General features: G+C 35.3%; 1 protein-coding gene across 4 annotated transcripts in view; it reads right to left on the reverse strand.

Annotated features, from left to right (window-relative positions):
• Positions 1–1,933: 1,933 nt before the first annotated feature.
• The window catches only part of LOC131153152 (agamous-like MADS-box protein MADS2), a 37,997-nt gene continuing 23,214 nt past the window's right edge, over positions 1,934–16,716 (reverse strand). The window contains exons 2-8 of one of the 4 annotated variants that reach the window (XM_058105258.1): positions 13,422–13,500; positions 10,461–10,525; positions 10,206–10,305; positions 2,766–2,807; positions 2,645–2,686; positions 2,437–2,573; positions 1,934–2,329 (exon numbers count right to left, since the gene is read on the reverse strand). In XM_058105258.1, the coding sequence (XP_057961241.1) occupies positions 2,242–2,329; positions 2,437–2,573; positions 2,645–2,686; positions 2,766–2,807; positions 10,206–10,305; positions 10,461–10,525; positions 13,422–13,500 (553 nt within the window). In that variant the 3' untranslated portion in view covers positions 1,934–2,241. The remainder of the gene's footprint in view (positions 2,330–2,436; positions 2,574–2,644; positions 2,687–2,765; positions 2,808–10,205; positions 10,306–10,460; positions 10,526–13,421; positions 13,501–16,716) is intronic. The other 3 variants (XM_058105265.1, XM_058105272.1, XM_058105280.1) reach the window with 3 other exon arrangements.

Genomic DNA, 16,716 nt, shown 5'->3' on the forward strand with positions numbered 1-16,716 from the left:
ACTTCTTATGTAGAGAATGAACTATTTCTTGTGCCAAATAAATATTTTCAAATATACTTCTACCAAGAATGAAAGCTCCCTATTCCGGAGAAATCAAAATAGATAATAAACCTGTCATCCTTGCAACAATAATTTTTGAAAAAATTTTGTAGATAACACTACAAAGACTAATAGGCCTAAACTTGTCAAAACTCTGATGATTCTGAACTTTTGGGATTAAAACAATGTAAGATGCAGAATAAAATCTAGGAAGAGGGGACCCAGCAAAAAAAATCTCTAGTTGCATCGATCACGTCTTCTTTTACAATATCCCAGCAATCTTGGAAAAAAGTCGAACCAAAACCATCCGGACCTGGGCTACTATTTCTTGGGATAGAAAGAATAGCATCTCTTATCTCCACCTCAGACGGTTCACGACAAAGATCAATATTCTTCTCTTCAGAAACCATAGGAGATATTACATCAACAAGGTTAGCTGTTTGATTGGGTCCTACACCTGTTAAGAAAGTTTGAAAATACCTTACTGCACCCTTATGAACAGCTTCCATAGAATCCAAAACTTCTCCATTTGGAAGTTTCAATGAATGAATCATAGTCTTCTTCCTCATTTGGTTCACAAATGCGTGAAAAAACTTTGTATTGTTATCCCCCGCCTCTGACCATTTCTTTTTGGCTAGCTGAGAAATACAAATCTCCTCCCTCTTTTCCCACTTGGTCATCAATCTTGTTAAAGCATGGGAGATCATTGTCCATACATTGGCCAGAAAGAATTCTGAGTTTTTTGTGGAGGCCTCATTTTGAAAAGGAAAATGAATTACTAAGAAGTTGGGAATCACATAGGGAGTAGAAGTTGTGGACACTATTTAAAGTATCACATTTTTCAGGGAGAAAACAAGAGTAGACATTTATTCTTGAGAAATGCCCTTTACATGTAAAAAAATATGCTGCCATGACATGAAGGCTCTGTGATCAGAACTACTTGACTGCTTTACTCTCATGAAAATTCTCTTGTGGACGGAGGTATAAAGCTCTCATGGTCAAGGATAACAAAAGGGACAGACCAAACCATCCCTACCAACCACCACCACACACCACCATCCCCATCCATCCACCATCCCCATCCATCTTTAATGGGAGCCATCTATAAATATATGTTAATTAGGACCATATATACTAAAATTTCAAAGTCCATTTGAATAAGTAAAGCAAAAGGCATTTGTATCTAAACCTATCTTTTTCTTTTAGTAACTTAAAAAAAAGAAAGTGGGGGAGGGGGGATTCTATAAGAATCCCAGTATATTGTTCTTCAAATATTATTATTATTATTATTATTATTTACCAAAAGGATAATAATTTTTCTTTCAATAACGTAAATAGATTGGCAATGATAATGGGCTAAACGACGGTGTAAATCCTTCCTGGCCCCCAATTCAAACGTCTCAATTCCCAATTCTTGGTATACTAAATTCCTAGAGATCATGAGTGTTGGCACATGCAAAGACGACCTCCCCTTTTCCCCTCCTATTTTACTTCTTGGGTATGGCATTTCCTTATCCAAAAGAATAACCAATGCAAGGGCTCTATCCCCCAAACCTAAGATATCGAATTCTGTGAAAAAAACTTGTGATCCAAAGAGGTCCCAAGAGACACATTCCCCCAAAAAATTGACACCCCCTTTCCGGCAAACTCCTACCACCCCACAAGCAATAAATACTAAACAAGATCTCTGACCTCCTGAAAACTTGTGCTATTTTCAACTTTCTAATAAATACAATCTTCAAAATCAGCATCCCTAGTCTCTGCACTTCGATGTTTGCATGGGTCAAAAAGCCAACCCATACGAGTGTGTGTGTGTGTGTGTGTGTGTGGGCGTGAATATTTGAGAAAAGCAAGCATCTGATCCCGCAGGACCGCAAGTGATATTTCCAACATCTTGACAACCACTACTGATTAAATTCATCGCAAAGTTAGCCAATCCACTAGTGCCCTTTTTTCACATCAGCAAACAAGCTTATGCAGATTGTTCAAAACAGAGATAAATCAACTTTTATGTTTTTATGATATCGTATGCACCCCTATTATATCTTACATGCATATCTGAAGGTTCCTTGAACCACAGAAACCAAGTAACTGCTGTTTTTTGGGGAATCAGTAGAAGTAGCAAACCATTCTAACAATAACGGGCACCAAATGCATATAGTGAATATGTTCCACAAGATAGGTAGAAAATAAGTTCAGCGCCTAAAGCATCATCCATCCTGGGATGAACCCATTGACCTGTTGGGCATGAGTCGCTGCAGTCAGCTGGTCTGAGACTACAGGATTATACCTGTGTACAAAATTTTCCCGGAGGGAAAGAAAATTAGGTCAGCCGTTTTAAGCAACCTTCGCAAAGAGAAAATGTGTGGGATTGTGTCAAAGAAGTGGAAATTTTACCCTATGTGCAATGTGGGGTTGCATTCCAAAGGCTGGAAGAACCCCTGAGATTGAGCTGGCTGGTGCCCATATGGAATCCCCTGCACTTCGCCTTCCCATGATGGCTGAATGTGACCGTCTGTGCACATTTCTTCCAGCTGCCAAACAAAAAAATTTAAAAAGCATTTCTTTATTTAAATACAAAATTGTTGTTTGGGAATGTGATTACCTTCCTCTTCAGGGATCTGTTGATTTCTATTAAGGATTGCTCCTGTTTATGAATAATTAGTTATTGAACTTAGGAGCATAAAAAGTTAATCAAGATAGCACTAGTTGTGTAGATGCAGTACCTTGCTTTGGAGATCAGATAGCTGATCCAGCATAAACTGGGTCTGTGAAACAAATTGAGACAGTGCCAGATTATCTTAGAAAAAGATTTAATACTCCTAAGCAAGATCAATTGGAAGACCAAATATTCAGAAATTGAAAAGCTTTCTAACATCAATTATTGCAACACTGACTCATTTTTGGTTCCTGCAAACCCCAAAATTTTTTTTTTCTCAAACTCTTAGGGTCTTGGATTGAGGATTTTGGTGGGAAAAGAAAATGAAAGGAAAATGAGAAGGAAACTCATTTTCCATTGTGTTTTTTCTCTCTATATCAAATTTTACTAAAAATAAAAGTTTGTTTTGATAGGATTTAAAATTAAGAAAAATAAATGTTAATGGTGTATTAAACTAAATTTTTATTCATTGATTTGATTTTTTTTTTTTTTTTCTTTTTCCACTTTCCTTGATAACCAAAGATGAGAAATTGGATTCCTTTGTGTTAGCACCGGAGGAACCCATGGGTGGGCTTGATACACATGGGTGAACACGAACTTGACCCAAAGGCTTAACCCATGGGCTCTTCCGGTGCTAATAAGTGGTATCAAAGCTGACGATTCGTATCTCTGGATGAACAACATCATGAAAAGTCGAGACGTGAAGTTAATTCACCTGATGTGCTAACAATTGGAGGACCAAACGTGTGACCGAGGCCAATAAGGATCATCTAGGCCTGGGATGAATCCGAAGAAGGTCAAGACGTGGAAGGTAGGATTGGTTCGGAGGTACGCAGAATGTAATCTAAGGCACGTAAGACGCCAGTGGTAAGGCCCACTTGAGCAACTATTGGAGAATTGGACTAACTCCCAAAAGAGAGACGATTTCCGTTCAAGAATGAGCAGTTAGAACTCACAAGTCAGAAAGAGATTGTTGAAAATTTCACTTGTGAGTTTGTCCCACATTAGAAAAATTGAGTGGATGATGGATCCTTATATATATGATTGGGTTCAAGACACTATAAGCTTAAACTTTTGGGTCAAGTTGGTGTTTACTCATGTGTATAAACCCCACCCATTGACTCCTCCAGAGCTAACACTTTGTCTATTCCTTTTGTTTCTCTCATATTTTTCAAGTTCCAAATGGGACCTTAAAACTTGGAAATACAGTTTAGGAATTTGATAATTTAGAAGAAAGTCGATCTTTTAGGGGTTTCCGTTCAATTCGTTATGGTGATAAAGTTGCCATTGAACATCCTTGTGTGATTTTAAGTGGCATATTTGATTCACTGGAGAACAGAAGCTTACAATGAAGCACAGATTTCATGTTTATTTGATCTGTGTCTCGCAGTGGAGTTCTCTGATTTTGTTATACTATTCTTATTAGCAATTGGATGTAGATTTCCGGCAAAGTGCATTTGGATGGATTGCTTTCTACTATTAATATATATATATATATATGTTACTGCTATTATTATTTGTGTTGTGACAAAAGGGAGAATATTGGCTGTTAATAGTTTGAAGAAAAAAGGATGGGGCAGTTTATCTGATTTTTTTTTTTCCCTTGCAAGGTAATTTTTGCATGTGTTACTGCAACACTGGTTAGGCAAAGAGAAGTGGAGTTTCTTCCTTCGGTATATTGGTGTTGGATCAGTTTGTTGTCCCAAGCTTGAGTTCTTGTGGCTGCAGTTGATAATGCTAAAGATGAGGAGGTCAAGATGCCATCTTTAGTTTTTTGGACATTGTGGTTGGAAGGAAAGAAACCATGGGATATTTGTAGGAAAGGGGAAGTTGAGCCGGTTCAAAAGGGAGGGAGGAGAAAAGTTTGTTGTTCAACTGGGCTCCCGCTGATCTCATTCACTCTTCCCAGGATTCTGATTGATGCTTAGGGATTCTTACTTATCCCAGCTTTTTTTTTTTTTTTGTTTTTTTTTCTTTCTTTCTTTCCCGCTCTTGATGATCCTTTACTTTCCTAATGACCGACTGTTTGCTTAGAATCTTCTGTAGTGAAAGTTCATCTGTTCAGTGTGAAAAATAGATTTTACTTTCCAAGTCTAATTTTTAAACAATTAAAAAAAAAGGTTAGACTAGTTTTAAAATTTTCAACAATTATAAGAAAGTTAGAAAACATAGTAATATCTTATGATTTTCCAACTAAGAAAGCAACATAGATATATATATTTTTTGGGGGGAGGGGGAGGGGGGGGGGGGGGGAGGTGGGAGGCAATATTTTCTATCTTTGAATAAGCCCAAAGGCATGTTGAAAATTAAACTTGAACAGTGGAATGGTGGCAGCAAAATTTGACGGCGACAGCTCCACCAACCTCAGCCCACTGTTATTGAATTGCAGTGGAGAGTCGGCTACCAACTTCACCAACCAGCCCACCATTGTTGATTATACTATTCTAGCAATTGTTATAAATAGATGTGTGTGTGTGTATAATGTAATGTGTGGTGTAGAGAGGGTGAATAACCAGTGAGAAAAGAGAAATTTGTATCTTGAATTTGTCTATGTATTTTTTTCCCCAATTGAAATTAATTGTTTTGTATTTGTGTGCAATCCTCACTAAGTTCACAACTAGTGATTGAGTGAGTCCCCTCCATCCATCAATGGTATCGGAGTGTTCAGGTTCGCTGAAATTCGCCAAACAGAGACAAACAAAGAAAAATTCAAATTTTCTCCCATACTTGAAGCTGCTCAAAATCCAAAATTGAGCATATTATTGTGAAATTTGCATCGAGACGAGTTCTGCGGTGAAATCTAAGCATCAAACGGAGTCTAGGAGCCCCTACACACGCTCTCACGCGCCAACAGGAGAAACAGCATCCTCCACACGCATCGCATGCCTAGAAGCTGCCACGTGTCCTAACGGTAATTACTGACGTCGTTATCTCCATTAAGTCAAACCGTTTTTTTTATAAAAAATAAAAAATAAAAAATAAAAATAAAAAAATTGGTCTAGAACTTCTTTTAGCTAGTTCAGTGATTTTTAAACCAGTTCGTTGTAACCCAAAACTGGTTCCTAAGGTTTTTTAAGTTTCTGAACACATTGGTGGCATTAGATTTGCAAAATCAATCTCTATCACTCTAGTTTTGATATATTAAACCTGATGGCGAACGATACTACCCAAGTGGTCATTCCAAATTTGATATAGGAGAATTATGATAACTGATCTATTCAAATGAGAGTTCTTCTAGGTGCTCAGGATGTCATGGGCATCGTTAAAGATGGGTACAGAGAAAGCCCATCAAAAGAAGTTGAAGCAACTATGTTTGACGCTCAAAGAACAATTTTGCGAGCCGATAGAAAGAATGATTGTAACGTGAAGTCCATAATCTACCAAGGCCTTGATGAGGCCATGTTTGAAATCATCACCTTTGCCAAGACCTCTAAAGAAGCTTGAGACTCTCTCCATCGAACACACAAAGGTGTAGACAAAGTGAAGAAGATTCGTCTTCAAACATTGTGAGGTGATTTCGAATCTTTGAGAATGAAATCTACTGAATCTATTGTTAATTGTACTATACACGAGTTATGGTAGTATCAAATTAATTGAGAAGAAATGGAGACTTTTAATGATGAGAGAATTTGTGTAAAAAATTTGCGATCTTTGGATCCAAAATACAATTATATAGCTGTGACCATGGAAAAAACAAAAGATTTGGAAACCATGTCCATAGAAGAACTTGTGGGCTCACTCCAAGCTCATGAGCAAAAAGTCAACAAAAGGAGTGAAGATAAAGCATTGGAGCAAGCCCTCCAAATGAAGTTGTCCCTCACTACAGATAGATATGACAAAGGGGGGACGTCACAGTGAGGAAGAGGACAAGGCCTATGATCTCGTAGAAGAAATTTTGAATCCAGAGAAGGCGGTAGAGGCGAAAAAGGTCTCACTAGAGATGGACATAATCAATAGAACTATGTCTCATGAGGTAGAGGACAAGGAAGAAGAGGAGGATACAATAACTGTTCGAATGTAGACAAGAGAAACATTCAGTGCTACAACTGCCACAAGTACATACACTACAGTAATGAGTGCAGAGGTAATCCCCAAAATCACGAAGTAAATGAAAATGTTAACTTTGCAGAAAAGGAGAAAGTCGAAGGAGAATCGTTGATGCTAATGGCACGCAGTTCAACCCACCAGGACCAAAATATTTGGTACCTTGACTTTGGAACCAGCAATCACATGACTGGTAGAAAGAACCTATTTAATGAACTTGATGAGAAAGTTTAGGGAGAGATATCATTTGGTGATCTCTCTAAAGTCCCAATTCGAGGAAGGGGAAGTGTCCTAATCAAAAGGAAGGATGGAGACCATGCTTTTATCTCCAACGTGTATTATGTGCCAGCCATGAAGACTAATATATTGAGTCTCAGACAGCTTATGAAAAGAGACTATCGAATTAGCCTTAAAGATAAGCAAATGGTGATAATAGATGCTCAAGGTAAGCCCATTACTCGACTACAAATGGAAAAGAATTGAATGTTTCCCCTCACATTCAACATGATACGCCAAGGTGTTTGAGTGCTATCATCAAAGACAAAGACTGACTATGACATCTCAGGTATGGACATCTGCATTTTGAAAGTTTGAAACATTTGAGAAGCAAGAAGATGATAAAAGGCTTACCCAACATCCACCACCCAAATATGATATGTGAAAGTTGTGTTCTGAGCAAGTAATACAGAAATAACTTTGGAAAGCAAGCCGACTAGAGATCTACCATGCTACTCTACCTAATACACATAGATGTGTGTGGTCCATTGAGGCCATTTTCAAATAGATAGAACCGATACTTCCTCACCCTCATTGATGATTACAATAGGAATATTTGGGTCTACTTCTTGAAAAGGTAGTCAGAGGTGTTCGACAAGTTCAAAGTGTTCAAAGCTCTTATGGAGAAACAGAGTGGCTATCGCATCAAGTCACTCTAATCAAACCAAAGAGGACAGTACAAGGACGAAACTTTCCTAGTATTCCTTAGGCAATAAGGGATTCAAAAACCGTTCACATCGACCTATACTCCCTAGTTGAATGGTGTAGCCGAGAGGAAGAATCACACGATCCTTAACATGGCCAGAAGCATGTTAAAAGATAAGAATTTGCCCAAGAGTTTTTTAGAAAAAGCAGTGTCATGTACAGTCTATCTACTCAACCGGTGTCCTACAAAGAGTCTTGATACAAAGACGCCACATGAAGCCTAGAGTACTCACAAGTTCAGTGTGAATTATCTTAGAGTGTTTGGCTCTATAGCCTATCCTAAGATCCCAGAAGCAAGAAGGACAAAGTTGGAAGATAAAGGAGAGAAATGTATCCTTGTTGGATATGGTGACAACACCATGGGATATCAATTATACAATCCCACCGACAAGAAAGTTATTCACATTAGGGATGTCATTTTTGAAGAAAATGAATCCTGAAAGCGGGACCAAGCCGAATCTTCCAAAATGTAGAATTGATGCTTGAAAGAGAAAAACCCACACAGACAAGAGAAGTGGCTATCGAGTCACAAGTTCCTGAGCTACAGACACCTCCACATGGTTCACCATAGAGAAATGAATCTCCATCACCAATTGAGCATGAAATCTCAGACATAAGGCCTAGAGGAGCCCGTAATCTAATTGATCTGTACGAAACTACAAAACCATTATAAGAGTATGCAAAAGAAGTACTAAATAAGTTTGGGATGGACGAATGCAATCCTATGACAACTCCAGTCGAAACGAGATTGGAATTGAGAAAGAATTAGCAAGGAGATGTCGACCCCATATATTTCAAGAGTTTGGTTGGAAGCTTGAGGTATTTGACGTGAACTAGACCAGACACACTCTATGCAGTTGGACTTATCCGCAGGTACATGGAGACTCCTGACCAGTCCCATTAGAATGCAGCGAAAAGGATACTCCACTATGTCAAGGGTACCATCACTGATGGTATGTTCTATTCATCAAGAGGTGATTGTAAACTTATCGGCTATTCTGATAGTGATTGGGGAAGAGATCTTGATGAAAGAAAAAGTACGATGGGCTTCACATTCTTTATGGGATATACAACGTTTACATGGTCATCGAAAAAGCAACCCGTTGTACTGTTGTCATCATGTGAAGTTGAGTATGTTGCTACTAGCTCAGCTGTTTTTTATTGTATATGGATCAGGAATGTACTAAAGTATTTGGAATTTCTTCAAAATAACCCCACGGAAGTCTACTTTGACAACTGATCAACAATTGCACTTGCGAAGAATCCAGTATTCCATCAAAGAAGTAAGCATATTGATACTCGGTATCATTTTATCAGGGAGCATGTCCAGAAGAAAGAAGTGGAGTTGATATCTTATAGAACATATGATCAGATTACTGACATTTTCACGAAACCACTTAGGTATGATATTTTTGTAAGATTAAAGACAATGCTCGGAATGATAAAGCCAAGAGAGTCAAGTTTAAGGGGGGATGTTGATGATTAAACTTGAACAGTGGGACGGTGGCAGCAAAATTTGACGGCAGCAGCTCCACCAACTTCAGCCCACTGTTGTTGAATTGCAATGGAGAGTTGGCCACCAACCTCACCAATCAGCCCACCATTGTTCATTATATTATTCTAGCAATTGCTATAAATATGTGTGTGTGTGTGTGTGTGTGTGTGTGTGTGTGTGTGTGTGTAATGTAATGTGTGGTGTAGAGAGGGTGAATAGCTAGTGAGAAGAGAGGAATTTGTATCTTGAATACGTATCTGTATTTTTATTTTTATTTTTTTCAGATTGAAATTAATTGTTTTGTATATGTGTGCAATCCTCATTGAGTTTCAATCACAATCAGTGATTGAGTGAGTCCATTCCACCCATCAAGGCAGTATTTGGAAATATGGATTTAAGATTTTAGATTTGATTTGTGTGAATTTGGAGATGAAATTTCAAATAATTTGATACTATATTTGATTTAAGTTCATACAAATTTAATATCCTATTAAGTGAAGAAAAATTATTTCTATTTTTCATTTTATTTTTAAAAAATTATAAATTGCATCCCTAGTTTTTTAAAAAAAAAAAAATTTATATGGAGAAGGTATCTAGGACTTGTATCTGGTGGTGACTTGGGTACACACATAGATGGACTCCACATTTGGGCGTGAGGTCCATGTGTGTGTCCAAGACACAGCAAGGATACAAATTTCTAAAAAATTCATCATTTTCAGTTAAAAAATGTTTTCCAACTATCCTATATAAAAGTTTAACAAATTAAAAACATTGTATTCATTAATTTTGTCAAACATGAAAATAAAAAATGAAAACCAAAAGAAGGCCTTAAAATTTCACGAAACATGGTCAAAGAATCTCAGTTAGCAGTTTCCTAGTGGACATATAAACCCATTACTGGGGCAGTATTGAAGCCATAGATAATGAGATTACTACTATAATATGTGAACAATGGTTTCTGAAAACACTGGATAATAAAAAGTCTACCTTTGTGGATCTTATTTGCTTCAAGGATCCCTCCAATTGACGCTCTAGCTGCTCTAGCTCCTTTGTAGTCAGTGGACCCAACTCTTCCCCAAGAAGGTTCCTGCAGTTGCCCATAGTTCCAAGACTCCCATTAATAAAGCTGGTTGTTGCATCATTGAACAACCATGTATGTGTACATATATATATATATTTATATATGAAACAGTAATCAGAAGAAGATCAAATTATAAGGCCTGATATAGATGGAGAACATACCTCTGAGACCTTTGCAGGCTCTCAAATTTAGCTTTGAGTTTCAAGTACTCCCGGAAGCTGCTCTGCTGCAGGCCAGAGCAACATGGGTTAGTGAATTGCCACACTTCCGAAACAAAATCCCAATGATTAAAAAAGTTATTGTTAAGAATTTTACTTGTAAATTTGTCCTAAATAGAAAATTATATAGATGATGGGTGTTTATTACATGATTAGGTTCAAAACTTAATAGATTTAAATTTTTAAATTAAGTTGGTGCTTATGTGTATCATGCCTTTATAAAAATTCGTATTGGAGTGAAATCCTAACAAAAATGTATTTATTTTAGTGAATACTAGGGGAGCTGCCTAACTGTGGTACTTATTAATACTGAATGGCATAACAAAAAATGAAAAAACAAAGGACCAGTCACAGGCACCTTTGATACACAAAGCATAAGTTAAGGAGTGCTTAATGTAACCTAACCTAATCTAACCAAGCTGTCAAAAAAAATCATTATATATTTTTTTTTTTTTCCAGTTAATCTAGGTTGTTGTGTTAAAGCTTGATATACATTATTGAACCATAACCTAACAGTTTAGACTTTTAGGTAAAGTAGTAACCTAACATGGCATCTAAGCTGATTACCAGGAGATCCTGAGTTTTAGTCTTATTGCCCGTAATTTAAAATATATATATATATATATATATATTGTATTCCTTATTATGGGTGCTCTTTATCATGTGTTTGTCTCTCCACGTGCTGTCGGGCTGCACGTGCGGAAAAGTATTAAAATTTGATATACATTATTGACGCACAACTTAACAGCCTAAGTTTTTAAGTAAAGTAATAATCTAACATGTTGTGTCATTTATGGAGTGAAAGCTGTTCTTGCAAATTAGGAAAAAAAAACATTAAAAAAAAAAAGGCTTTCATGAAGTCAGATTTATGTCCATTGAGCATATATGGTTTTTAGAAGCACTCAAGCACCACTAATGTTAAATAATTGCCCCCAAATCGTTTCGAGAATTTTTTAAATGTCCCCCCTCCTCTAGCCTTATTGAAATTAAGTCCATGTAATTGGCTTCTTGTTTTGCACCTCTTCTGTCTCTAGGCCATAAAGGCTTTTCAAAAGCAGGGTCAAATTAATATATTCAAAAGTTGCATCCTGTTGTACAATTTCAAAAACTATAGATCTAAGCTCAGAATCTCCCGTCTCTTCTGTACCTGATTCTTTCTCAATGAAATGAAAAATATAAATTTCAATAAGTAAAAATAAAGTTTGAATGAATACTACTTTTCCCCATTATATTCTCATACACAATTGTGTGCAGCATATTCTCAGTTTATTCTCAACATATTATAGGTCATCGCCCCAAAGCGATGCGCTATGTCGGCGTTTGAGTACGGTGTCAAATATATAAGGATTTATGCATCATTCTGGACGTGAGCAGGTAAAGAAGTTAGTTCAGGAAATTAGAATTAGATTAACAACTTGGAGTGTAGGGACACCTACGGGTAAAAGCATGAAAATTGAGGACACGATGATTAGAAGAAGAATTAATATAATTTGCTTTTAATAAACTAAATAAATGGGGAGAAAGCTAAAGAAATTGATAAATTAAGATTTAAATTTTTGTAAAGTGGAAAATAAAAACGTAAGAATGAAGTAAAGTTATTATAAATAAAAACTTAAAAGATAGCGTTGTTATTGTAAACAACGTAGGAGATAGAAATATAAAAATCAATATAGTATTAGAACAAGAGTTAATAAATATCATTAGTGTTTATACTTCTCAAGTTGGCTTAATAGAAAATCTTAAGAAAAAATTTTGGGAAGATATGAATGACATTATACAAGTTATACCAGAAACTGAGAAAATATATATAGCAGGAGATTTGAATAGACACATTGGAATGGATAATAAAAGATATGAGAGGATATATAGAGGATATGAATTTGGAGACAAAAATGAGTATGGGGAGATGATATTAGACTTTACTATGTCATATGATTTTAGTATAATAAATACTTACTTTAAGAAGAGAGAAGAACACTTAATAACCTTTAAAAGTGGATAAAGTAGAAGTCAAATAGATTTCTTTTTTAACTATGAGGATAAATCATTTATCATGTAATGACTGTAAAGTTATTCCAGGTGAACGTTTAGCCACACAATATAAAGTCTTAATGCTAGATATATGTATTAAAAAATGGACAAAAAAAAAGGATAAAATAAACCAGTGTAAGAGGATTAGGTGGTGGAACCTAAAGGAAGAAAATATAATAAAATTTAAAGAGAAAATGATCAAAGATAGGGATTAGACTATAGGAGATGAGATAGATACAAATACTCTTTGGAGTAGATTAACTAACTTTATTAAATATATAGTAAAAGAGATTTTAGGTGAATCAAGGGAAAGATTCTTGAATAGCAAAGAAAGTTGGAGGCGGGATAAAGATGTCCAAAAAGCCGTAAAGACAAAAATAATTTGGTATAAAACGTGGCAAAAATGTTGAAATATGATAACTTTGAAAAGTATAAAGAGAAGAGAAAAGATGCAAAAAAGGCAGTTAGAGAAGCTAAATACAAATAATTTAATAGTTTGTATGATATATTAGATATAAAAGAAGAGAAAAGAAATATATTTAAACTTGTTAAATATAAAGAAAGAAAGAGTAAGGACTTAGAAAATGTAAAGACTAGAAAAGGGCTTGCAAAGCCTTTTTATCAATACGTATGTTTTTTCCACCCTTATTTTTAAGAATAGCCAGAAAAGTATAGTTACTTTCATCAAGGTAGTCGACATAATGTGAAGCATGATCTAAATTTAGGTTTTGAGTTCCATATTTTTAATAAACGTATACCCAAAAAACAAAAAGAAATAAGAAAAAACTCTTTCCGCCTTTCAGTTAAGATGAAGTGTAGTCTCTACTCTTATCAGTGTAATATGCCAAGACAAAAAAAAAAAAGATGGGTTACCTCAAGCTCCTTGGCTGCTTTGCCATCGTCCACTGTACCATAGCTGCATCTTTGGTACCTTTCCAGCGTTTTGAGCATGCTAATATGATGGCCCAAAAGGAAAGAAGTGAATTAGAACCAGCACAGAAAAATGAGAATACTAAGATCATTCCAATTCCAATGCACAATAGTATAACTTCCTCGGCAATTAGTCTCAATAATCGAACCTCTATCATAAGTTAATTGGGTCTATCCTCTAAAACTAACTGGACCTAATTTCCAAAAAATGAGTAGTTTTTGAATGATTGATACAGAAACATAATGCAACAGAGCAGGAAAGGAGGTTGGAAGCCTATGGATTTGGAAATGAAAAATCAAAAAAATTAAATTGAAAAAAAATAGATATGGAACTGTTAAATTAAAATATTAAAAAACAAACACAAAGAAAATGGAGCCTTGGCCTGGGGACAGTGAAGGTTAACCCACTAAACAAGGCCTGGGGACAATGAAGATAGAGTCTAGGCCTAAAAGAAAAAATTACTAAACTTTTAGGAAAGGAGTATTGGAATAGGGATATATTATCATCATTATTATTAGTATTGACAAAAGGTGAGTAGCATTTATTAGAGACAAGGGGAAAACAACATACACACGGATCTACAAAGTACCAATACAATAAGATACCGGTAATTTCCAAAAAAAAAAGAGTAGTTTTTCAATGATTAATGCATAACCATACTACTAAAACAGAGCAGGAAAGGAGGTTCAAAGCCTATGGACTCGGAAATGAAGTCTTAGAGAAAATTAAATTGAAAAAAGATAGTTAAAAAAAAGTCATAAAGAATGGAGCCTAGGCTTGGGAAGAGGGAGGGTCAACCCACAAAGTTAGGCCCAAAACCAAGAGCGTAATTTCAAGTTGTTAGAAAGCCCAAACTTAGGTAGAAAAGGGGCGAAAAAAACATTAAACTTTTAGGAAAGGAGTATTCGAACATGGGTATTTTTCACAGCATTTATCTAAGCAAAAGGCAAACAATATACATACAAATCTAGGAAGCAATAATACATACAGGCATGACATGATATTAATACGATGATATGATAATTTCAAAAATTTAAGATACAGCATGACAATAATAAGTTGATTAATTAATGAATATATATATATATATATGTATATACTATTTAGGCATGTTACAAATATGTGAATATTTTTTATTTAAAATGAAATATAATAAATACCATTCTTGCAAAATTATCAATTACATATTTTACAAACTTATGCTTTTTACAAACTACATTTATACAAACATCAACTATATTCATATTATAGAATATTGATTCAACAACAAATTAATAAATCAAAGTGCATGACTGATTATGGGCAATGTAAGAATAGGATGAGGAAAATGCAGTAGTATTGAAAATGCTTCAAGACATGTTACAATGTTGTTTTCCTTAAAATGCTATTCGTTCCCACCAGATTGGTGTGTATTGAGTCAACAAATGTTTTAGGAAATTCATCAAAGGAAGATTTTGAAAACTCACCCATAAAATCGTATATTTTAGAAAATATTTCAACATGAAATGGGAGTCACTAGTCAACAAATTTATTAAAATAAATATTTATTAATGAAGTGTGACAAAACCGTGATATAGAGAGGGGGAAATTTTGGGGGCTGGGAGGTCTAACATGGTCTACAAGGCTAGTGTAGTGGCATCATGGTTCCAAAGTCCAACCACTCCAACGTCAAAGAACCTCACTCTCGATCTCTTTACCCACCCCTTCTTTTCTTTTTTTTTTTAATATAGTTTTGTTAATAGAATTAAAGAAAACATAAATATAGTGTTTCGGTACAGGAAGTGTTTCGGAGGTGTTCTTACCGTATCGAAAGTGCCTCAATCATTTTCACAAATAAAAATAAATTAATAAATTTTTTATACGTGTTGAATACGTGTCAGGGTGTACATGTTGGGTATGTGTCGAAATCTGATACATGTCAAACACTGACATTTCAGACTTCCAAAAGTGCCCTTGGAAAATACAACGCTACAGTAGTCAAAAACAAATCAAATTTCATATCGCCTGCACTTTTAAGATTGACATCTCAGTAGCCCTTCTAATTGTAATTATAAAAGCTTGCCTTTCAAGCTATCATATGTGATAAATGGCTGAAGACAAGGTCCGCAGATTTCATTGATTGGGATTATTCCCAGTGTGGCAAGCCATCTGATCAATTGGGCTATTTTCTAGTATGGCAAGTCATCATCATCATCATCATCATCATCATCATCATCATCATTATTATTATTATTATTATTATTATTATTATTATTATTATAAATGCAAAAAAAAAAATAGAAAACAAACAGAAAATATTTATTAATATAAGTTAAAAGGGAAGAAAGCACCCATAGTATTTGACGAAGAAAGAAAAATGTGGTGCTAACTTGCTACTTTAAAATAGTTCTTGCTGAGGAACAAAGCTCTCTTGAAGATTTCAGACGTAGAAAATTTAACATTAGTTAATCATCATCAGTAAAGCCTTGACCAATTGGTGTGTAAGGAGTATTCTAAGTAGTTGGTTATCAGAAATCCAGTAGAACAAAGCATGATAATGACAAGGTACTGAAAAGAGTACGCAAACACACTTCACTCTTGACAGTCCCCGGCCCTCGTATGATGAGTAAACAAAAACAAGTTGTACGTATTGTGAAGGACGAGACCAAAACAATTTTGTGCGGGCACCCCAATTGACAAACAAGAGGGATTAAATGAATAGCAGTGTTCTTCATTCCTCAGGGATGGCAAGCATGTAGCATTTGCCTTCGCAAGAGGCAAGATCAAGGAAGATTCGGCTGTACTGTATTCTGTTTGCATTAAAAATAAAAAATAAATTTAGCTTGGTAGATAGGAATGGATTAGAGTTGAATAGAACTGTCATTTTTTTTTTCTAAGATTGTGAACAGAATCTCATATTTATGTTTAGTAGAATCGGATAGAATATGTAGAATGGAATTTTAGAAAATGTTCAAATAAAGAGTTAAATGAGATTTGATGACTGAAAACTCAAAGAGGATAGAATGAAGGTAGAATGAATGAAGTATAAAATTATTCTGATGTGTGGTTCAAAAATGCCTAGCAGTGTAACGAATACAGTTTATAGGACACTAGCAAAGTTTGTTAACATTTCAGTGTGCAAAATACTATATGTGTGTGTGCAAAAACAGGCATTTCTTTTTGGTGCTAGAGCAATACTTCTTTGTGGAGTAATATTTAGTTAATTGGTTTTTGATGCTGGTAATGACAGAGCAAAGA

Source organism: Malania oleifera, chromosome 1, assembly GCF_029873635.1.
Source record: "Malania oleifera isolate guangnan ecotype guangnan chromosome 1, ASM2987363v1, whole genome shotgun sequence".
NCBI classification, from domain to species: Eukaryota; Viridiplantae; Streptophyta; class Magnoliopsida; order Santalales; family Ximeniaceae; genus Malania; species Malania oleifera.